At 38.9% G+C, this 24,218-nt stretch overlaps 1 protein-coding gene across 12 annotated transcripts in view; it reads left to right on the forward strand.

The window, feature by feature from the left end:
* ALS2CL (ALS2 C-terminal like) overlaps window positions 1-24,218 on the forward strand; it is a 544,978-nt gene that overhangs the window by 419,611 nt on the left and 101,149 nt on the right. For all 12 annotated transcript variants that reach the window (XM_069210973.1, XM_069210972.1, XM_069210966.1 and 9 more), the window contains 8 exons: window positions 2,110-2,306; window positions 7,996-8,061; window positions 9,764-9,862; window positions 14,437-14,598; window positions 15,693-15,804; window positions 17,990-18,067; window positions 20,305-20,435; window positions 22,626-22,799. In XM_069210973.1, the coding sequence (XP_069067074.1) occupies window positions 2,110-2,306; window positions 7,996-8,061; window positions 9,764-9,862; window positions 14,437-14,598; window positions 15,693-15,804; window positions 17,990-18,067; window positions 20,305-20,435; window positions 22,626-22,799 (1,019 nt within the window). The remainder of the gene's footprint in view (window positions 1-2,109; window positions 2,307-7,995; window positions 8,062-9,763; window positions 9,863-14,436; window positions 14,599-15,692; window positions 15,805-17,989; window positions 18,068-20,304; window positions 20,436-22,625; window positions 22,800-24,218) is intronic.

Consider the following 24,218-nt stretch of genomic DNA (forward strand, 5'->3'; position numbering starts at 1 on the left):
ATTTAGTTTGGCCTCATACTTATCTACTCTGGCAAAATCAAGAGCAGGTTAAAGCAGAAAAGTGTATTTGTCTCTATTATGGCAGTGTTGTAGCACCCATAGATATATTAGTTGTTGTAATAACAGAGACACCTGTCTTACCTTCTTTTCTAATGCAGTTCTATCAAATGTTCCTACTGTTGTTGAAATACAGGATGGTTCTATAATGTACCTTGTTGATATTATTGTAATAAAATTATAGAGTCTGGTGTTGCTGCAAGAAGCCAAATAAATGAGTTCAAATGTAATCAGTTGTTTTATTTGGGGTTCTAATATTAATCAAACTCACCACATCAACAGTGTCCCAGTACCTAAGTCAAACTCCTCAATGTTTGCTAAATGCCCACCACATTGCAGTTAAGCGTGGTGGACTTCTATGCTGCTACCATTGTCCCTTCACGTTCTATCCCCATATAAATGCAACAACGAATGGAGTTAAGTTCTTCTACCCACATTTTCCTATTCTTTATCCAGTAAGGTCAATTGGCAAACACAAAAGTGATGTTCTCTGAATTTGTATATGCCCGAATCCAGCAATACCTTTCTATAATTTATTTCTGCATCTTTGCATCTCATCTCTCCCTGAGGGTATCCAGTTTGCTGCAGTTTCCTGCCGAGTGTTGACAATTGGGGCAAAACACAGGGCAAACACTGCACCTTTAAAGGTGCCCAGTGTTTGCGTTAGAAAAAATGGTGCTTAAATGAGAAATAAATGTTTTTTTATCCTAGAGCTGAGTCTTACACCACAAATCTCACAAAGACAGTAATGTAACATTGCAAACCAACCACTATGTACAGGCACGGTAGACACTGCACTGTACCTCCAGGCTGCTACACGTTTTGTCAATGAAACTGCTGGAACGTAGGAATGGTCCAGGGCTGATATTAAACAGGACACAGCTTCCCTGCCCTTCACACCGAGATATGACAGTGGTGAGCTATTCAAAACATTAGTCTGTCCGCCCACAGCAATATGATATTCTAGAGTTGCAGCCTAAAGGCAACATGTTATCTTCACTTAGCCTCTAGTTCACTGATGTGCAATGTCCAAAAGGATTCTAATAACTAGGCAGCCTAAGCGAGAAATGTGCAATTCTAGTTTTAACCTTCTTCATAATATTCTCCTGTTGCCTAGGGATAAGCTTGACAGCTGCTGCCACCTGGTGTGTGTTTTTAAGGACTTATCCTGTAAGTGACCAAAGATTTGTATTATTAGATGGAAAAAAGGAACTTGACCGCTCAGGTCTATGGAGTGCCACTAAAACACTGAATGTGGCATTGTAAGAAAACGTATGGCTTGATTTAGAGTTTGGCAGACAGGTTACTCCATCACAAACATGACGGATATAACGTCTGCTGTATAACGATTCCCTCAGGATAGAAAGTCTAAATCAGGCCCTTAGTCTTACGAACCATTGAAGATGCAATCATGCCTCAAAAGACGGGGGAAGGAAATAATCTTTGATCCACCAAACAATCTTACATTTTCTATGTTACAGTTGAATTAAATACTTCCGCATCTTAGAATAAGTCAAATTATTATCAGCATTTTACCACACCAAAGACAAGCTTTGTACTGTAAATGAACTATGCTTATCAATGCCATTTACGAGGTTATTTGAGTCTTGAAACACAATTTACTATCAAAAAGTGTCTTCAACCTTGAACACTTTTTATACTCTTGAGGAAGTCATTTCAATTTGTAAAATTTTAATAAACTGCTCTGAGTTTCAACTTGAACTGAGTAACAAATCTTTGATCGGCACCTCCAGAGTTACCCATTTGTTTATCTTATATTATCTCTAATCTCATGGGCATATTCTGTACCACACCAACCTTTTTAATCTAACATTATCATGATCAGGTAAATCGATATTTATTTTTTGTTCACATGCAAAATGTTTCTTATGTGAAATAAGACAAGTACCTCAAACAAAGTAATGTTGAGTTGATTTTTGTGGGTTGGATAATTGTAGTGATTGCATTTAATTTGGGGTGTCTTGAACTAGTTTGGATTTGTAAAAAGTAACAGTGTTCTTTCTTCACTCCCTCTCCTGATCTGTCCATCAGGTCCTTTGGTTGTGGAAACTGAATCAAGTCATTCGCCAGAGGCTTGAAGGGCAGAGAGATTTCCCTTTGTGGAGTAAGAACGAAGAGGCCATAAACCCACCCACCAGTCGTTTTTCAACTTACACATTTAGAAGCGAAGGAAGATTCAAGAATGCCACATATGAAGGAGACTTGTCGTGGGGGAATCCCCATGGGCAGTAAGTTATGTGCATGCTTATGTACTTTCCAGTTAGGGCTTCTTCTTCTTCTGTTTGTGACGGTAGTATTTTTTCAGTTTATGACAAGTATATGATAGTCACCTTGAGGGAGATATGTAACGTATCAGGTTTAACTACAGCCTTTATCGACTCAGTTTGCAAATACAGTGCAGTACTTTTACAGCAAAACAAAAAAAGACAGATTTGCTTATGATTAGTACGGGCATTTGCACAACATATAGGGCCAGATGTAGCAAAATTAGATTTTGCGACTCGGAAATTGCGACTCAGTGCGACTCGCAATTTTCGAGTCACAAAACCATATGCAGAATGGTGTCTCAGACACCTTCTGCGAGTCGCTATGGGGTCGCAAAGACCCACCTCATTAATATTAATGAGGTGGGTCGCATTTTGCGACCCCATAGCAAGTCCCTGCACTCACAGGGATGGTGGCCTGCTGAAGGCAGCAGACCTCCATGTCTGTGACTGCTTTTTAAATAAAGCAGTTTTTATTTTTTATTTTGCAGCCCATTTTTCTCAAAGGAAAACGAGTTGCAAAATAAAAAAAAATAACGAAACCATTTGGTTTCCGTTTTTCAGAGCAGGCAGTGGTCCATTGGACCACTGCCTGCTCTGAATACCCCTTTCTGGCAACATTCACAAAGGGGAAGAGGTCCATGGGACCCCTTCCCTTTTGCGAATGGGTTACCACCAGTGTGACACTGGTGTTAACTGCGAATTGCTTTGTGACTGCATACGCGGTCACAAAGCAATTTAGCATATCGATGCGAGTCGCAAATAGGAAGGGAACACCCCTTCCTATTTTCGAGTCGCATTCACAATTTGCGTGTCGGTATCGACTCGCAAATTGTGAATGAGCATCGCAAACGGCATTTTGCATGGCTCAAACTGTGATTTTCGCAGTTTGCACCATGCAAAATGCTTGATACATCTGGCCCATAGTGCTGCCAGATAATGCAAATGGCAATCACAAGGCAAAGAAAAACATTTTCACCACTAAAGTTTACGGCCTTGATTTGCAAAGCCCAACATTCCTGATCCTTCATGAGGAAATTGCTCAATTTCATATTCTATGTAAAGTAAAATCAACAGAAAACAAGCAAAGACGTACAAACTATGTGCATAGAATTCTGGCACCAAATGAAGAGGCAGAATACAAGGCAAAATGGTAATCACTTGATTTTCATAAGCCTAATATGTATAATTTCCACATAAAGATCACAAATAATATGTAATAAATTCATGGCCGTTTGTCTGCATGAAGAGATTAGTTCTTAAGTGTGTTTATTAAGCATAGAACTCGCAAAAAACATAGTTTGTGTACCTTTTTCCTGTGGCGTAGCAATACAAATTGTCTAGTTTCATGCAAAAATATCATTCAAGTGGTTGCATGCCTGATGACATCATAAGCATGTAAAACATTGCACCTGTAGCACTGCACACTTGGTCTTATCTATGCAAAACAAAACTATTACAGTATTGGGAAAATCTATGTCTGAGCTTTGAGCAAAACAGTTAACCCTTGAAAGACTGCCTGCCTGCCATCTTTCTTAAAAAATACTCACTAGATTTACATCAAGTTAAATGGGCCCATTGAAAGTAAGTTCTATACTCATGACAGTTTTTTTTGTAATTCTGTTCAACAACTTTTGCTGTAATGGAGAGTAAAACGTCCAGAGGGACTTTTAATGGCAGGAAGTTGAAACAGAATATGTGTAGCTGAATAAACCAAAAACCTGTTAATTTGTATGAAGTTTGGTCAAAGAGTGACAGAGTTATCAGCTGTCACAAAAGAAGAAAAACTTAAGAGGTGCTAAAGCACAGACATATTTTTCATAGTATACTTATTCATACAAGCAAATTACACAAATGTTGAAGATTGGATAGTAAAACTAAAATAATTATAATGTATCCTTGTTGGAAGCAGCCCTTTCTGCAGGGTTACCCCCAAACGTTTTGTCTTCCTCCTCCCCTTTTTGCTGAATTTGTTTTTGTTAGATTCGGGACCCTGGGTACTTTATCACTTCTCCCAGTGCTAAAGTGCATGTCCTATCTCCCTAAAATATGGTAACATTGGCGCATCCACAATTGGCATATTTAATTTACTTAAAATTCCCTAGTAAAGTGCACTACATGCGCCTGTAAACGAAATACTACTAGTGGGGCTGCAGCATTGAATGTGCCACACACTTATGTAGTCCTTTAAACATGTCTGAAGTCTGCCACTGTAGAGCCTGTTTGTACAGTTTCACTGCCATGTTGACTTGGCATTTAAAGACCACTGCCAAATTTTAAATTCCCCTTTCACTACACATAAGACACCCCTAAGGTAGGCCCTAGTTAACCTGCAGGGCACTGTGTAAGTAAAAGTCAGGACATATATTTTTTAGTTTAACATGTCCTGCTAGTGGAAAACTCCTAAATTTGCTTTAAGTACATTAGGGATTCCTTAATATATTTTTTTAATGTAATTCCTGATTGGAAGGAAGTAGAGCTGTCATGTTTAGTACCTTTGAATTGTAATGATAATTCCTCTTTAATGGTAAAGTTGAATTAATCAATTCAATTTTAAAAATGCCACTTTTAGAAAGTTTTAACAACTACAGGGCAACCCAATATACCTCCAAAGAACTGACTAGTACAGTATCAAAATGACAAATGTTCAACGAGGAATTATTCACCCTCTACTTATACAAAAAATGAATTTTCATTAGTGATAAGGTCACCTGTGATAGTGTTTGGAGGGATCTTAGGGGACACATGTGCTCCTTTTTTGTATGATTTATTTTTTTATACTGCCATTCAAATTTATTCATATAAAGTGATTGTATAAAATCTTCAATTTCTGCACAAAAACAACAGGTTTACTCTCAATTTATTAATGGGCATTTTTAGTTAAGTGAAATATTATTTATGAAGATTCATTTTATTGTATAAGTAAAGTGTGAATAATTCCTCTACGAACATTTGTCTTTTTGATACTTTTAGAAAGTTTGCATCTTTCTGCTCTTAGCCCTGTGTGCCTGCTGTCTGTCTCAAATGCGCATCCTGGGGTGGGTGACAGCTGGTCCTTATGCATTCCCTCTAGACATCCACACATATTAGGAGACTAGGTGTGACTCAATGGTCCTTAATGGGCTAGTAACTGGCTTGATGGGGGAGGAGCTTAGCTGGGCCTCACTTATAATAGCCTTGTCCTGGCCACACACAATAGGGCATAATGATCCTGCACTGTCACTCCTGCTAGCTTGGAGCCAAGACAGGGAGGCAGTGCATCTGTGCACTTCAAAGGCATGCCTCTAACAGCTTCTCCCACCTTCCAGAACCAAAGCACCAAAGTATAGATACTGGACATAAGACACCACCACACTACTGGAACTGGGAAGAACTCTGCTGGAGTAAAGACTGCTGTGCTGTAAGGATTCCCACTTTGCCCGCACTAACTGTTCCAATGAACCACTTCTCTACTGTGCCAGTCTGCTGCCTGCTGATCTCCCCCCTGCTGAGGATTATGACTGGACCCATTTCACTCGAACCCAGAGGGACTCCAAAGGCTCGCTGGCTTGTCCCCTGTTCTTCTGCAGTCTCAGGACATCAACCACTGCCTGCAACTCTCATGTTGCTGGTGGACTCTACTATCTGTGAGTCCTACCGTTGCCTGAGGTGTCCTTCCAGTCCCGGGTCGCAGAAGTGGATTTTGATGCTGCTTTCGGCTAAAAACCAACGCATCATCACCAATGCGCCAGTCAGAACCAACTCATCGCCCCTTTGTCACCGACTCAGAGGCTTTTTGATGACATTGAATTCACAGCCTGCACGGCACATGCTCCATCCAAGGTAAATTTTAAGTGGACCCAGAGTGGGTTCTGTAGACGGTCTAACTTCCATTGCAGTCAGCCTAAACTTTGGATTTGCACTGGTCCCTGTCGACCTCAAGTAACCTTTTGACCGCTTGTGTCTTCTAAGGATTATTTTACGTTTAATCCTTAAAAATCAATATCGCAACTTCTACTGCTTGGATGTTTGTTGTTTTGGTCTTGTTTCACTCAGAAAAATATTCTATATTTTTGTAAACTGATGTGGAATCTTTTTGTGGTGTTTTCACTATGTTACTGTAATTTAAGTGTTGCACAAATAATTTACACGTTGCCTCTTAAAATAAGCCTGACTGCACTGTGCCAAGATAGCAGAGGGTGAGCACATGTTAATTTAGAGTGATCTGACTTACCCTGAATAGGATTGCGGTCCCTACTTGGACAGGGTGCATACCTCTGTCAAATAGAGACACAATTTCTAACAATCCTATTCAAAGTTAGTTTAGGCAGAATGCACCCTTTCGGGCAAATAATGTCAGATTGATCAAGTTAGTTAAAGACGGCAACCGAGATCTGGAAATAAAAAAAAAAAAACATTTTACATTAAGAGGAGCTAGGTAATCTGAAAGCATACTCTTACCTTTTTGGAAGCACCCAACAAGCTCAAGACTGATGTATCATAATTGGCCTTTGAGGGCAATCTTGAACTGAATTCCTTATCAAGCATGACCCGAGAATTGAGGCAGGAAGGGAGATCAGTGAGAGGAGGCAGAAATAGTTCCAGCTAAGTTACCAGTGAGCATATTCACACTGGATCATCAATAAGTTGGCAGTGGAGCAAATGTCCAAGGTGTTGCAACTATCAACATTAAGACCAGAACGTAACCCACCTTCTAGTTCTGCAACTACTCCTGACCTGGAAGGCAAGGTTTTGGCAAGAAGCCGGCAGCATTAGGTAGCTGAAGTTCCAGTTGAGTTTCTTGGACACTCTCTCCCCCAAGCTCAATGGTAAGGCAATATATTTAGGCCACATGCCACTACTCGAGAAGCTGCACCAATCGACCTGAAGGTCAATTAGTGACCCTCTTTCCAGTCCTGAAACCAGTACCGGTACAAAGGTTCTAACAAAGAATGGTAATTTGCCAGGAATTCAGGCTGAAGTGTCTTTCATAAAGCAGGTATGAACAGGATCCAGACTTTTACACACACAGCTAACTACACTGCCTTACACTGAGGACATCAGTGACACATAAATATATACTTGTGTAACTGTGAATTGCGATTTTATGGCACATCAATGAACTTTAACGAACAATCCACAAAAAGCTATTTTTCCTAATGTAAAATAATTGAGGTTTTGGAGAACAAAGTGGAAGAATAAAAGTAAAAATATTTCAAAATATTGTTGACATATATTATTGTTTTTGCGGTGCCTCCTGTACCGCTTTCTTTTCCTTATAAAAGTGCACGAGAATGGGTGCTCCCGGGTATCCTTTTCAGTTCTGAAGTGTTTTAATTTGCAAGCTCATTCTGAAAAACACGCCTTACTGAAACATTGAGACCTGCTTTGCTTCTTATTTTTATTTAACTTTTCTCACTTCTAGAGATATCTTCCCTTTTTTCATTTAGGAATTTCTTAATTTAAAATGTACTTACCATTCATCTAAGGATTATCGATGCCTTCTAGTTTTCCCCTGCTATATGGAATGTTCACAAATGTTTACTAATTTCCATTGTAACATAACATTTTGAAGAGTTCTTCCCATGGACTTCGTAAATCTAAAAAGTGAAAACACACCAAGGTATTTAGAATCTTTAATTTATTTACTGTCTTTCGCATATGTTTACCCCAGGGGTACACTGAAGTGGCCTGATGGGCGCAATCATGTTGGTGACTTCAAGATGGGAAAGGAGGATGGGTAAGAAGATCTACAACCTCTGTTTTCCTTTTTCGCTAACAAACGGGTGTGCTCAGAAATAGCTTTGAAAGCAAAAGAGGTCTAACCCGGTAAGAGGGCAAATGTAATCAGATAATTCAAACCATTTATGCCACTTCTTACATGTAGTATGTGGGTTATAGTGAGGAAACCACAACTATAAATAACAACATGAAGAAATAAACCTGGAATGAAAACTACTTGCCACGGATATTTGACCCCTTGAGCTTTCTGTCCACTAATGAATAATGAACAAGATTTTTATATGTAATCACAGTTTTCATGTGTTGGTATTCTCCATATTTTTAAATGTTTTATATATTTCTTGTTGTCAGGATGGGGATGTCTCGTCATTGTTTTAGATTTGGACACCCAGGTCACTGATTTACAGCTACATAGAAACAGCAATGTGTGCTATCCGCTGGAAACAATATTACGAAAATACAAATGTGATTAATGAGAGGCGTAATTAATTGGAATAGTGCTAAACAGCACACTGCACAGTCATAAGCACAAATTTGCTTATATCACGTTTACAATTTAAAGCATGTGAAGAAGCAATTTGCCCGGAATTTCAAAATAAGTGATGAAGTCACTATTATAAATCAGAACTCGTAACCCCAAAGTCATCAAATTAGCAACTATGCAACCACTCCTCGTTGTTGATAACCTAGAAAACGTAAAGAGAGTACAACACTTACAACGATAAGTATTCATTTAACTGTATCTTTTTAGTCAACCAATGAGTAGAAGCACCTTGTGCTCCCTTGTCCCTTGGGAAGCCCTATCAGTTTCCAGCATCACAGACCACCACGTAAAAATATGTAATGCTCATGAGGTTGTGAGGGAGCAGGGCATAAGGACTGCATACGATTCTAAGAAAAACTTATGAACGTTGGAGAATTATAGTAACAGTGTAGTGCCTTTGTCAACCCTAACTAAACAACTAATATTTAATACTTTAAATTAAAAAAAACATTCCCCTTCATCCCACACTAGAATTCATTCTGGATCCAGCACATGGACCCTCTCCATTCTATTGTTTTCCTTTAAGCTTTGATGGCTTCAGTATCAGCCCCAATCCCCTCTCTCTATTTTTTTTTGCACAAAATACATTCTTCCAGGAAAAAAAAAAATTGTACTACCCACTTTCTACTGTTGATTTTGGCCAAAAGGAGCTATTCTAAGCAAAGGTTGGTAAGCTGATTTCAATCTGTTGTTTCACATCTCGAGCTATACTCGGTAACTCTGCCCCCTAGAGTTATAGCACTAGGGGCAGCAAAGGGCAGAGTTTCCAGGTATTGCATGTGGAACAGTGAGGGATGAGGAAATATAGAAGAATCAGAAATTCTGTTTCCTATTCCCCAGTAATTGTTCATTTCCCTTTGGTATTTTTCCCAGAGAGCTCAGGGAGAAAGACACCACATACACAGAGTTACTGCAGATCTTGTAATTCAGATGGAGCCAGTAACTACTGTTACCAGCCCCATCCGAATAACTAGGGACATCATAAAGATGGCTTTCATCTTTTCACATTTTCCATTCGACAGTGACATATAATCTCAGTACGTCTAAATATATGATCATTCGAGTCGGCCGCACCACAATTCAGAATGTGATTTGCAAATACAAAGCATTGTTATATACACCAACTTTACACAGCATGAATCTATTTGATTTGTAGGTTTGGAATATGCCTTGTTCCTTCCTCCTCTGAAGATGGATATGATTGCTACAAATGCCACTGGAGAGAAGGACAAATGGAAGGATATGGAATCTGTGAGTAAGTAACACTGATAAATATTTTAAAAACAAATACCCTTGTGAAATTGCCTAATTGTTAATGGCCTTTTGTTACAATCAATTTTAATTTTGGAAGTGTTATCCATTATATCTGCAACTTTCTTCTCATTTATAAAAACGTAACACAGTATCTCTGCCTATATCACAGGCACACTACAAACATCAAACACATTCTACTTCAATATAGTTATAAACCTAGGTTGTATGACGAGATATAGTGAAATGAAAAACAGGTACCATAGTTAGTCAGAAGGTTGATCTTCAAAGCGTTTACCTACTAGAAAATGTAAATGATCTAGCATAACATCAATTTAACTGTCCCTTGACACACCAGCAGTAATAATTTTATTCTTCCCTGACTAACATTATCACCTGAATAATAAGAAATCTTGAATCGTCACTGTCGGAATTTAAATAAGTAACATATATGGTATTCACAAACTTGAACAGCATGTACTCAAACTAGCTTTTTTATTGACTCTTCTAACCACAAGATATTAGAGTGGTAACATGAATCATTATTTTCTCCCTTCCAACCTCTGAGAAAGCAAATTATTTCTGTCATAGTCCCCCAAACCTTTCCTGTCTGTTTTAGCTAGCCTCAGAAGAATTTGTGCAATGCCACAACTAAACAGTGTCACACTACTCTACAACATGTACTGGGCATTGGTTTAATCTAATTGGTTAATTTACCATTCCATTAATGCAGGTCGGAGGGCAAACAAAATGAACTACTTGTGTGGAAGTTAATTGTCATATGTGGGTTACAGAGTTTAATACTACCTAAAATTTGAAACCATTTGAAAAAAATGTATGGCTCCAAACAGTAGCATTGTCTTGTGGCTGAGCTGGAGTTTAAAAATACTGCAGTGATGCACGGCAAGAAAATTGACTTTGCCATGTAGAAAACCTTACTCCTTTATGTTAGCTAAGCTACCCTTAATGTGTGCCTTGTTACCTTAAAGGGCCATGCGGGATACTGGGGAAGTATGCCCTTACAGTGAACAGCCACAAAACAATGTTTGCCATTGTTTAGGTTAGGTTATATTTTCATGAACTGACACAATTATGAAGAGAACACTTTAACCTGCCTTGGAAAACAGTGTAGCAGAGGCAACACAAGTCATTGCTCACTTAGCTTCATCAATCTAATTCAATTCTGCAAGTAGATTTTTGATAACGTTAGACAAAATGAATGTTATGATTAGTGTTGCCCGACAGTAAAGTTTTATTAGCACAGGTCAGCCTCCGAGCTTGCTCCAGACACTCCATGACTGGATTTTAACATCCATATTCCTGAAAGAATAGTTTGGCTGCTGGCAGCACGATGGCAGGAGTGGGGTTAACCATGACCACTTACTAGAGACTGGCCACCTTGTAGAGGAGAAATGGAACAGCTAGCAACACAAAGGGATTTTCACAGCTCTTACCTTGATGGGTGATCCCAAATAAGGGAGTCAGGAACTACTACAAGCAATGATTTCCAGAGCCACACTAGATTTTCTGTCTGTGTCCCCAGTAGGAGAGAAAATCATTCCTAGTACTGTTAGACAGGAAGACAGCTTATCTTCAGGAGTGCTTAGAGGAGGGACAAGACTGGTGAAGCTGGAAGATGGCTGGTACCATACTGGTTCACGGACTCTGGAACGATATGCAGCACACATAGAAAGGAAGTCGTGAAAAAAAGAGTTGTAATTCTGTAAGAAAATATCCAGGATTGGGCATAGGGAATCATCTAATCACTGGCTAGTGCACAGGTAAACACTGGCACCTCACCATTACATGCTCAAAATATTCCTTGTCTTGAAAAGAAAACATCTTGGAAAAGGAAGAGGGCTGTCCCTGACCACCAGTATAAAGAAGGTCCAGGGACCCTTGACTCCTGCTGGTATCTAGAAACTGGACCTTCTGTCCAAGGGGAAGAGAAAGGCCTCCTCTTTTCTGCCTTAGGCACATAAAATGCAAAAGGATGTGTGACTCAAAGAAGGCCTAGCTGGCCTTTTTGGACAGAATCCTCCACACAACAGACCTGGGACCTAGAAGTCTGCTAAGAGAAATGGAACAATGTGCTCAGCCTTCTCCAGGGAAAGCAAATCCTTGGTGGCAGGATATCTGGGTTTGTCACACCACAGTTTTTGCCCCAAGGAAAAAGCTTCAGCGGGCTTTCGTTGGGAAGATAGCCTGCCTTGTGGAGCCCTCTGCAGCTGTAGCTTCCAGCCTTGCCCCCCTGGAGTTTTTGGAGGACCAAATGTGTCTCATTTGAAAGGTAAAATCTTGTACCAGGAAGAGGCAGCAATTATACCCCAGCGCTGAAAGGAACTTGACGTCTTCAGTAGAATTTGTTTTGCTTGAAGCTTTTGGCACCAAAACTGAAATCTTCTGTGGGAGTTCAACACCGAAGTATCCAACTTCAAAGGATTCTCGGTGGCTTCAGCTTCTTGCCTTGCCCAGCTTCCAGACTTAAAGCCCACAAAAATAAAGTCAGAGTTACAAACTGTGACAAATGTGACCCTCTTGACCTACTTAACCTCTGTTCCATTGTGGTTCGTTTAAAACCATGGCAAAGTCACTGCATACTGTGACTTGTCATTGGTACTTTCTTGTTTCTTTTTGTTTCTTTTTGCCTTAAAACTGTGAAGATTCATACCACTGGTTCCTCTTATCTGCCTCAGCTCATTGTGGTGTATTTGCTTATTAAAGTGTTCTTGATCTTTATAAGTTAATTTAAGAATTTGGAGTTTCCTTGACTTAAAGTACCCAGACAGCATTGTGAGGTTGGTAGGGCATGCACCTACCGAATTAATAGCCCAATTTCTAATACATTTCTACATCAAAATCTATAAAGAGTTGACATTATCTTTTTACAGTGACAATGAGTCAGCTCTTTGTTCTGCTTTAGGGTAATATTTGGAGAAACAATTCAGGAGACAATAGAAATGTTTAATATCATAATAAAGACCTCGTTACAGTAGCCCACAAGCACATTCACCTTCCATTTACACCTGGTTATTACTATATAGTAATTTTAAGTACCTTTGGCAACATAGGTATGTCTTCCTATGCCTCCTTTAGCATCTCGATGATGGGCACCCCATTGGTTTAATCCCTAACACACCCTGTCAGTAAAATGGAACATTGTTGTTTGTTGATTGTGATTACGTTTATGTGTGCCTCCACTTTTAAAATTATTTACAGAGTCATAGGTTAGTGAAGCCGACTTTCAGTCACTCAGTTAACTATGCCAATTAATATGGGATTAATAATTGATCTGTACCGAATCTATTGGGTTACCAAATGCGCCTTAAAAGTATTACAAAAATGAATTGACAATTCAATATATTTTTGTTCTGTTGGGTGCTATGCAGAGGCGTTTTACATTGTTCTTCGGTTTGTTATACACTATATCTGAATTTTAGCTGTGTTAAAACGTTTTTTTCTCAAAATGCTACCAAAATGACTTGAAAGTACATGAAACTTCATAAAATTATCTTGACAATATCTTGAATTAAAACTGACAGTAGGCCATACCTTATGTTCAAAGTTGATGTGAAATACCAGCAAAGGGCTTACTCAAGCAGAAAATGTAATCTCCAAGACATTTTCTGCTCGAACCATTCGTCTGTGCCTAAAAAAGTATGTAGAATTTTGCACCCATTAAAAAACGAAATTGACACAAGTGTGGACTGTGTGTAGGTGGTTGGTGAATGATACTGCGAAGAGTTATGTAAAAGCGTAGATGCCTCCATAGTGTTTTTCTGGATAAGGTGCAACATACCGAATCCCAGTCACCTACACTGCATCCTGAGTCAGACTTTCTTCTGTAGGTGAGTGCTGAGGTATATGTCTTGTAGGGTTATAGTGTAAACTCTTGGGTGCACTTGCAAGTAAATGGTTGAAGCCAGCAGTTGTACATTGCTATAGGAAGTCACCTCCAGTCTTGTGGATATTAGCCATGCCTTATAGGCACTTCTACTTGTGATCCTTGCATAGGAACCACAAACAACTTATGCAAATGAAGAATGGCCTCGTTGGTACTACCCCATGGTGAGCCAGCTTGAACACAGGAAGCGCACCGGTCTGTAATTAAAGCCAGTGGACATTAATTGTGTCCAGGTGATGCCAGTATGAATCTCCCCATTATGCTAGCCCAATGAAAAGCATTTCTCTCAAACCCTCTTTTAATGAATAGGGCTTTAGCTTTCTTAAATTCAATTGAAGATGTTGAGTTTTTCTTGTGTGCTTCTAAATGTGTTTGAGTATCACCAGGGCATAGCACACCCTGGATCCCTCTTTATACCCAAATATCCTTCTCCACCATACAGTAGGTGAGTATGAATGATTTTCTTAAACCATTATGGCCTTGTTCTCTACAGAAGCTTCAGCATTTCCTGTGCTAATGTTGTACCTGAATGTCCCTGGAATCTTGCTGCCTGCTTATTATCACTTTCTTGAACTTTCTTCATGCTCGAAAGTGTTACACATGAGTGAAGCGAATGTGCACAATGTTCACCTGAAGTAGCAACGAAAATAATGTGACTGAATCTCTTCTTCTAGGTACAGCAATGAACGGGTCTTCAAGGGGTACTTCAAGGATAATCTACGTCATGGGTTTGGCGTTCTGGAAACAGCCGTAACAGATGAACACCCATTCAAGTATACTGGGCACTGGGAGAGCGACAAGAGAAAAGGCTATGGAGTGCTGGACAACAGTGAAAGGTAATACAGAGTGAAGCTTGTTACAGAGAAAAGCAATTATCCAGATGCATTACCCGGGAGCAGATATGGTAGGCTTAAAAATACACAGCACATGTTTGTACGCTCTTGCTCCCAAGTTACTAGAAAATGGTGTTCGAAAAGCCTCTGGGATTCCCTTTTGTGCCATGTCAAGAAAATGCCAATGGGCAGATGCTGTATTTCCTTTAAAGGTGGCTTAGACTGAGCGACATGGCAAAATGTTGGTTCAGAAAAGTTCACAATATTGTGTGAAAATTTAATAAGATTAGATGAAATGACCCAAAAATGTCATGGTCTTGCATGTGAAACTTTAACACAAGGACATATCTTACATTACAAATTCATGTGAGATAGTAGCAAGAGGTCTAGTTCAAGGAAAAATGTTCTCTGCGAGACTTTTTCTTCCTAAACCAGTATCTTGATTTTAAAAAAAATTCAAATTGTGAGAAATAGAGTGAAATTTAAGATATGAAATATCATTTTCTTACAAGCGTTATTGTTGCCATCTGTGCTGCACCGTGAAGATTGAGAATGCTGGCGGTACCCATAAGTATTGCCGTTATTTTATCTTATTTTATACATTAAAGGGTGGTTTTAAAGCCTGTTTTACAGGACCTGTCTCTTGCCTCTTAACGTGGTCTTCCCAAGACACTGTATGCTTTTGTAAACTGCCAGGCTGTACAAACATTTGAGGTACCACAAAGGTGATCTCCACATGCCATTAAGGGCCCTTTGAAGAAATGTTGTAAACGGGAGCAAGAGCACTGGTAATAAACGAAATTAAACATGGAAACATGTAGGCAAACAGCATTCTAATTATGCCAGCAGTACACTTGGCTAGGTCTGAGTTAAAAAGGGTTTTTACACCCTTGTCAAATTTGAGATCGTTTTCCTTAAGACATGAAGCAATTGTAGAGTCTTTTATGTGTTTTGGAAAAACATTATATAGTGTAGTAAGGTCAGGTGGGCGATATGCTTATGGGGTATTAAAAAGGGGATATAATGCAGTAGCACCGACGCTGAAAAACGCGTTGCTCGAAGATTCTTACACAGAGTTTGAATATTTATCATTTTAGAGGAGAGAGATACATCGGAATGTGGCAGGATGACAACAGACACGGCCCAGGTATCATGGTAATGCAGTCTGGTGCTTGCTACCAAGGGTATTTCCATATGAACAAGATGTTGGTAAGTAATATTTCAAAAGAAAGGATGGCAAATTTATAATTAAATGAACAAGACAACTAAAAAATAAGTTTTTTTCAAATAACATACCTCAATTGTGCTACCAAATATTTGACTTGCATGTTAACAATCTGAATCTGGTCAGTTTATATGCACTATATTGTATCTCACCTATAAATGTTCACCACACTTTATACGTTATAGGGAATCAAGCATCTTCTCTGCATCTTCTTCTTTATTGACAATTAAAGTGAGACTCTTTCCGGTTAGGTATTTCAGCCTTCCACAGAAAAAGGTCTGCCATTAATTTGTTTGAAAAAACTGGTTTCTGCGCTTCTGAAACATACGATTTTTAAAATACTATGGAATATCATCCTCAACTCCAGCCTGTTACAAAGTATATTGTTGTTTGAGGAAAGCCCGGAGAAGAGTATCTAGGTTTATTTAAAGTGTAGGCTTAGTTTAGGGGATCTTCTACTTGCTGTGGATATGAAATGTTATATAAAGTGAGTGTAAATTTGGCGTAGTATTTAGATATTTTTACTTTACATCTTCGCACGTTAAGGCCCCTGTGGACCTGCACTGAGTAGCATTACATAGTCTTTGAATTGTTACACTCTTCATCAATCCAGAATCTTCATTTACTCATCATAGTTTGTAATTAATCGACATTCATGGAAGTCATTTTACCACTTAATCTTTATGTGAACAGTTGTATTATTCAGTGAATTTGTATTCACATGTCTCATTTCATCAGCGTATCTGCATCCACAGACGTGTGCTTAAAATACTATGGCCTATATTGCACATAGGGCCTCTATATTATGGCATGGGATACATCTGCTACCCTTAATTACTCAAACCAGGAATAGAGGAGTTAACAGGGATTTAAAGTTGGACTCTCAGGGTTCCTTTTGTAATTAAGGATTACTGGGTGAATGACCGGTTCTATTTCCAACTATCCAGTTATTTTTCATTATTCGCAGTTTTTTCACCTGGTAATTTGGGCTGCTTTCAGCAGCTGAAATATCCAGGTTTGATGCCCCGGACATAAGCATTTACTGCAGATTTTGTCTTTCTATTGGGAGCTGCCAGCCCACTGGAATTGCCCAGGACGTTGTAACTGCTGCCAAATTTGTATTATTGAAGACTTGAAACACAGTAAATAAATAATTATTTGAGATGTATCCCTGGTAGTTTATATGTTACCACAGTCTATATCATGATCCTTCTAGTGGCTGAATATAGGGGCAGGAATGTGTCCATGCATCATTCTTTCAGTGAAATTCAGCTGATAAAGATACATATAGTAGCCAAGTAACACATCGAGTTAGTATATGAGCTGCAAACAGGACAGCTTGAAGAACATAGTGGAAACCATCACTCTGTATTTCCGATCTCTGAGCTTTGTATCTCATATAATTAAGAGTATTCTTAGAGGTATTTTATATTATGTATATGTTTCTTACTATCTTACTGTATTTTCCAGCTGCAAACACTGTAGATTCTAGTCAATGTGTGTGGTTTCTCACATGCCAAAATCTCAAGTCTAAATAAATAAAAACATTAGAGACATAGTCGTGATGTTACATATTGAGTGTTAACCTGCCTGCTAACTCTGCCTCCCACTTATCGTTACCCGTGTATCAATACCTCCAGGAGCATAAGGAGAATCATGAGGGTTCCCTCACAATTAAGGAATAACTGGCAGAATCAGATGTACCGGACACAATTCAGAAGGTTATTGCTTCAACTAGTCAGCCAAAGTCCTTGTAATTCCAATAGGCCGGATATAAGTAAAAGGCAAATAATAGTGGGACCATATTATTTTCCTTGATATCGCTTGTGGTATGATTTTACGATACTCAATCAATGCTTAGACCCAAAACAGATGTGAATACACTTCCTTGATCCATGGCATATTACAGGGATTCGAAGGTGGAATTACATATGTATAGGTGGTCAGAAATACTTTATGGCTTTCTGTGTATTTTTCACAGGTATGGACAAAACAGAACAGAGCCACACTTGTTAGTAAGATTGTACGATGTGCCAATGTTGTATGTTCCACAATGTAATAACTAGGTGTGTTAAATCCACACAGGGAATATGTCAGTTAGTCATTAAAAATGTGCTTTATTACTTAAAAACTATCTTATATACTAATAATGTAAGCTTTTGTTGGTAGGGTCCAGGGGTTCTCATCTCTGAAGATGACTCTCTCTATGAGGGCGAGTTCACAGAAGAGCTACTTCTGACTGGCAGGGTAAGCTGTGATCTGCTTTTTCCATATTGCCATTACAATGATTTGTTATGGTTGAAAAGATAGTAAATCTCTAGACATCTGTGTACCAACAGCTAAACGTATACATACAAATAACAGGAGGGAAGTCCTTTGCATAATGAACATATTCTTGACCTCTTCATTCTACCACTAGACCACTATTGTTCTCTGAAGAACGCACCTATGAATGAAATATTTATATTTTATTTTCAAGGGCACGTAGAGCACCACTGTCCAATTTTTCCATTTCGCTAAACAGCTGATAACATGTAAACAAAATATCGTTATCATAGTGTTGTCCTGATGTACAATGTTATTGTTTTGCATGCGTAATCTTAAGTAATTACAAATATTACAAAATAACGTACAAGTTTGTGTGATTTTTGCATATGCTGGTTCAAGCTAAAGTAATGTTCAGCTCATACAAGATATATTCTCCTCAAATCGTCCTCTTGATATCATTTCAAATGACTACTCAGAATTCTGGTGAAATGTAATGTTGTGACAATTATGTTTATTTCATGGTGAAAATCATACATTTCACATACTAATGTTGTATGCGTAGTCTAGCTCTCTGGTACTTCCATGAATAACACATTTTATACTTTTGGAAGTCTAGAAGGCAGTCACTATGCATCAGCCTAGGAAGCAGACCCTATGCATCCTTGCCAGAATACCTTCATAATAAAAGTATAAAACTCTTATGGGATTAATGTCTCCTCCTTACTATATTTTATAGCCTTGGATATTCAGTGTAAACCGTGAACATTTCCTAATATACCAATATAACCAACTTGTCTCTAATAATGTCTCCCGATTCAATTTAAAGCGGACATCAGGCAATACGCACTGCTTTCTAGAACTATGAATTATATCAATCAAGAAATACCAATTTCATTAGCTATGTAGTTGTTGAGCAGAATGGATTGTCAGACTGAAAAAATAAATTTTGTGGTATGATCATGGCCAGATGAATATTTCTTAACAGATTCCATATACATGCTATTTTATCTCTATTTGTGCTTTATACCTCCAGCTTCCTCTAAGGCAATCAACGTTATAAAAAGAATACCATCAAAATATTGTTAACAGACCTATATTCTTTGAGCATTTAGGATGTTTTACATCTAGAGGATGCCTAAATCTATTAATTTCGAACAATAAAAAAGTGACAAGTAGAATACTTGAGGGGACCTGGCCTGGCAGTGTGGCATATTCTGTTCTCATTGTTGGTGACCAAGTCTGATTTGTATACAGTTGGTCAATATCTGAAGTGAAACAGTGGGCAAAACAATTATGGTCTAGACTGTGGCCGGATTAACTACCAGTGACTGCAATTATATCAAGCATTGCACTCCTAATTTTTTTATTTTTTTATCACATGGTCAGTGATAGGGTACTTTAAAGGATATGCTTTAGATAAAATCCTTTGTATGTGGTTTCCTATTTTTCAAAGATCCATCCACTTTTTTTAGCGGAGTATCCTCTTTGGTTTGTTTGACATCAGTTAGCAAGTCTCTTGGGAGTTCTTTCATACTTCAACAGTTCCCTGGAGCTAAAACTGAATTAAACAAAACAGAAATTTGGCTGAATCTAATTCACATTAAATAGTAAATAACAGAACTTGACTGAATGTGATCACTTCCTGGCACCCAAGTATGCAACCAAAACATTCCCTTTAACTACTACCTAAACATGCATGTGTAAATATCAGGAGGTTTGTTGTCAAGTGTTTTGATTATGTGCTCAGGTCAGGTTTTGAATATTTACGTATCCATTGACCTACATTGTGACCCATTAGCTAATTTCACCTAATGCCAATTTCCTGTCTTAGCTGTTGCATATGATAACACATCTAATAACGTTTAGTATTATGATGTTAATCATTCTTGTCTCTTTGGAGCTTCTTAAGGAGCTGCTGGTCCTGTGTAATGGGAGCTAAAAGAGTATATGCTTAGGGTAGACCTCAAAGGTGTAAGCAACTGGACATAAAGAGAGAGGGTAAGAAACGGCTCATTAAGATCTGGAATAGCATAGCTGGAAGCATATGGATAAATAAAATCCCACATTTACCAATTGATGTACTGCATGCCATTATTAAATATTGACCTTTGTTCGTTCATTAGCATCCAAAGATTTGAAGACAGAACTGGGATCACAGGAACTCCAAGGCATAAGGAACACCCTGTTTATAACTGAACTCTGTTCTTTCCTTTCAGGGGAAGCTTACTTTTCAGAATGGGTTTACATTAGAAGGTACCTTCAGCAAAAATTCCGAAATTGGGCTCCAGACTCAGGGTGTACTGAATACAGCAAGCAACCTGGAAGATTACAGGACAACACGACAAATGTGAGCAGTGGAGCAATATTTTTAGATGCTTTGCTAAATTGTTATTAATAGTGGCAATATTTTCTTGGTTTAAAATTTTAAGGACATAGCAAAAACACAAACCTAATAGCAGAGAGAACAACCTAAACTACCCTCACCAAACACTATAAAGCACACCTCACCAACGCCATTCCCACTAATGTGAGTGGAACTTTATTTGGATCAAAAATTGAACTGTTATAATTTTAGAAAATCTATAATATTTAATAAAGATTCACTGTCATTTTACGTAGAATCCTAGTTGAGACAGTAGTTTTTGAAGGAGCTAAAGACAGAAAACGTTTTTGCACTGCTGCCCCGGCCTTTAGAGCCTGTCTAAGATACATCTGCAGAATTTGGGAAGACATTTTAGTGAATAAGTACCAACAGGGCTATCTGTGGGTAAGCTTCGTGGCACAGCTGTAAAACATGCAAAAGCTAAATCACCCTGTCATCTGGTTCTGTGTGATTACTGTGGACTCATTAATGACCATGATATCTTTATACAAGGCATCCTCCTCTTTTTCTTAGGGGGGTACCCGTCTAAAGTCTTCTCTTTTATTTACCTGTTACCTTTTCTTTTTCTATGCCTCTAGCTCTATCCTCATCCCTAACCATTAACGTATTTATGTTTAGCATCACAGTTAATGCTTATAGTTAGCTGTCAATTTCTTACTTTTTACTTTCACGTTATTATTCTCATAGTTATTGTTCCCTGGTGTAAAATGTGTCACAAAATCATGCCATGTTTCATAACTCCAAAGTGTATTTCTCAAATAAGTTGTACGGAAAAAAATGTATTCAGGCTTCAAGGGACAATTGAGTTCGTAATGCTCATTAGGGTAAATAGTAAATACAGTAAATACAGTATTGCAAATCGAAGGAAACAGGAACCGTGTCAAACTAACCACCTTAGGCCATCCCTCTAGGCTGACGACCAAAACCTGAGATTTGGAGTTGGTTAGCATTTTCTTCAGCTCTACACTTTTAATGCTCAAAGTATCCGCTCCGGAAGAGTGTGTGATTTTTTTTATCTCACCAGCTATATTCTTTGTTTATGGATGAGTAAGGTGAGAGGCTGGACGTAGTCATGCGTAAAAACTTTGCTGGATAGAGGTAATACTACTTTTAGCACTCACTACATTTTTAGCAAAATACGGTTGTTTTATGAGAATAAAAGATGCATTTGTGTTGACACAACACAACACCACACGAACTTCGACCGTCCGTGGCAAGTAAAAGAAAAAAAACGTCGTTGTTAATATTGGTATTAAATGTCTCTGGAAGCTCTACAGGGTGTTGTCTCTTCCTGGTGCCAACGCTGCTAAAACCTGAGCAGAACATTTTCAGTGGAACTAAATGACCATTATTCTTGGCAAAATGATTCCACTACGCCCTTGCAGTGAATGTGCTGTCAAATTCATCTTCTCTACAGCCTTACCCTTCCTACCACAGTCACCACAAGAAAGGTCATAATGTGACAGTGTCCACTAGTGTTTGGTATCACTAGGAATAACACTAAATATGGTTATGGTGTACTCATGTGGTGGTACCTCGAAGGGGGTATTTCCATCGAGGTCTCAGCAGTAGAACCACCTACATTAGAGTGGGATCTTGCCCTGTCGAAAAATTGGCTATTTGTGTTATACCATTGAGAGTTGAGAACGTCTGCTTGTGCAACAGGTGCGAAATGACCACTAAGTTGTGGCATTTGCAGGATGGGGATGGATGTATTCAAAGGATTAAGGTTTAGTCCCCTGCTGGTTGAGTGATGTGTCACGAGACGTTCAAATTCCTCATCAGTGTTGCAGATCCTTACAGGCAACTCTACAGGGCCCCTCAAGGCACATCTAGCCCTCGCCTTTCGAGGCTTCTCAGCTCAACCCTACTGTGCAGTAAACATCTGAAGTAAATACAACATGGACTATCATTTTCCTACTCCATTTGATATCTTATTGAAAGCAGTACATTGTACATCCAATTGAATTTTTATTATAGACATTTTTGACCACAGGTTTTAATGAATTTCGAATTGTTATATGCAAGTCTTGGAAGGTACTTCAATATTGCCAGGTAACTTGGCAATTGAAAATAAAATTGGTTAGCATATGAAGCATAGTACACCAAATTCTGAAGGATACTAAGTGGATCTATCTTTGCTTTTTTTAACAGACAACTGGGTGCTGATGAGATCCCAGTGGAGAAGAGATGGCAGGGAATTTATGATCAGTTCCAGTGGTTCATCAATTCTGGTTGTCGCGAAGGAACAGAGGAATTCTACCTGGGGTTCCATGTACAGACCAGCAAAGAACTGCGTAAATCTCAGGAGTATCTGTTCTGCCAAAGGTAGTGACGATCACAACATGATTTGTTTTACTTGTGTTTGCTTGACTAAGGCACTTAAGGTATGCATGGCAAACAAAACTTATGTTTTTAACAGGGATATAGATTTTATTTTATTAATTCTGGTTATAAAGTTGTACATAGTGCATACATGTCCCAACCGGGATAGAGTGAGGGTAAATAGATGCATTCAAGTGTAGGCATGAAGAGCAAACACAAAATGATAACAAACTAAGAAGTCAAATGGGGAATGAGCGACTTACCAATGGAAATATAAACAGTTCAGATGATGGGGTTGGGTAAAAAAAGATTGTAGGAATACACTGAGGAAAAGTGTAAGATAGAAAACTGAAACCAGTAGCAGTGGATAAGGAGAGATGTATTTGAAAGGTTGCAAAGAAGAAAGGGCCAGATGTAGGAAGCATTGTGCATGGTGAAAATCGCAGTTTGCGCCATGCAAAATGCTCATCACGATGCTCATTCACAATTTGCGAGTCGGTACCGACTCGCAAATTGTGAATGCGACTCGCAAATAGGAAGGGGTGTCCCCTTCCTATTTGCGACTCGCATCGCGATGCTAAATTGCTCTGTGACCGCGAATGAGGTCGCAAAGCAAATCGCAGTTGGTAACCCATTCGCAAAAGGGAAGGGGTCCCCATGGGACCCCTACCCCTTTGTGAATGTTGCCAAAAACGTTTTGGAATGGACCACTGTCTACTCTTTAAGGAAAACGGGCTGCAAAATAAAAAAAAAACTGCTTTCTTTAAAAAGCAGTCACAGACATGGAGGTCTGCTGTCTTCAGCAGGCCAACATCCCTGTGAGTGCAGGGACTCGCTATGGGGTCGCAAAATGCGACCCACCTCATTAATATTAATGAGGTGGGTCTTTGAGACACCATAGCGAATCGCAGGACGGTGTATGAGACACCGTTCTGCATCCGATTTTGCGAATCGGAAATTGCAAGTCGCACCAACTCGCAATTTCCGATTCGCAAAATCGGAACTTCTACATCTGGCCCTAAGTGTGTAAGTTTATTATTGGTCGGTCTAATAAAACTATTACAAACAATTTAAAAGAACAACCCAGAAATATAATACCTATTAAAAAAGCAGGATGTAACAATTACAAGATGTTACAGGGCCAACTAAAAGAATGGTTCATCACATTTATGTGCCGTTAAAATACATAGATCAGCATTAATGGCAATCTATATCACACAGAAAAGTCTGAGGCATGGCAAGGGATGAAGCACATAATGTTTGGCTGTGCACTGGAGGATAGTTCTACCCTCATCCGGGGGGCAGACCGAATGTTAAAGACATTTGTTCATAGAGCCTGTCCCCTTACACAGTGAGGTCTTTGGTCATGCTGTTCACAGTAGCGTAGCGTTGCAGGGACGTTCAGGTAAAGGGGTAAAAAAT

This window comes from Pleurodeles waltl, chromosome 10, assembly GCF_031143425.1.
Source record: "Pleurodeles waltl isolate 20211129_DDA chromosome 10, aPleWal1.hap1.20221129, whole genome shotgun sequence".
In the NCBI taxonomy this organism is placed as follows: domain Eukaryota; kingdom Metazoa; phylum Chordata; class Amphibia; order Caudata; family Salamandridae; genus Pleurodeles; species Pleurodeles waltl.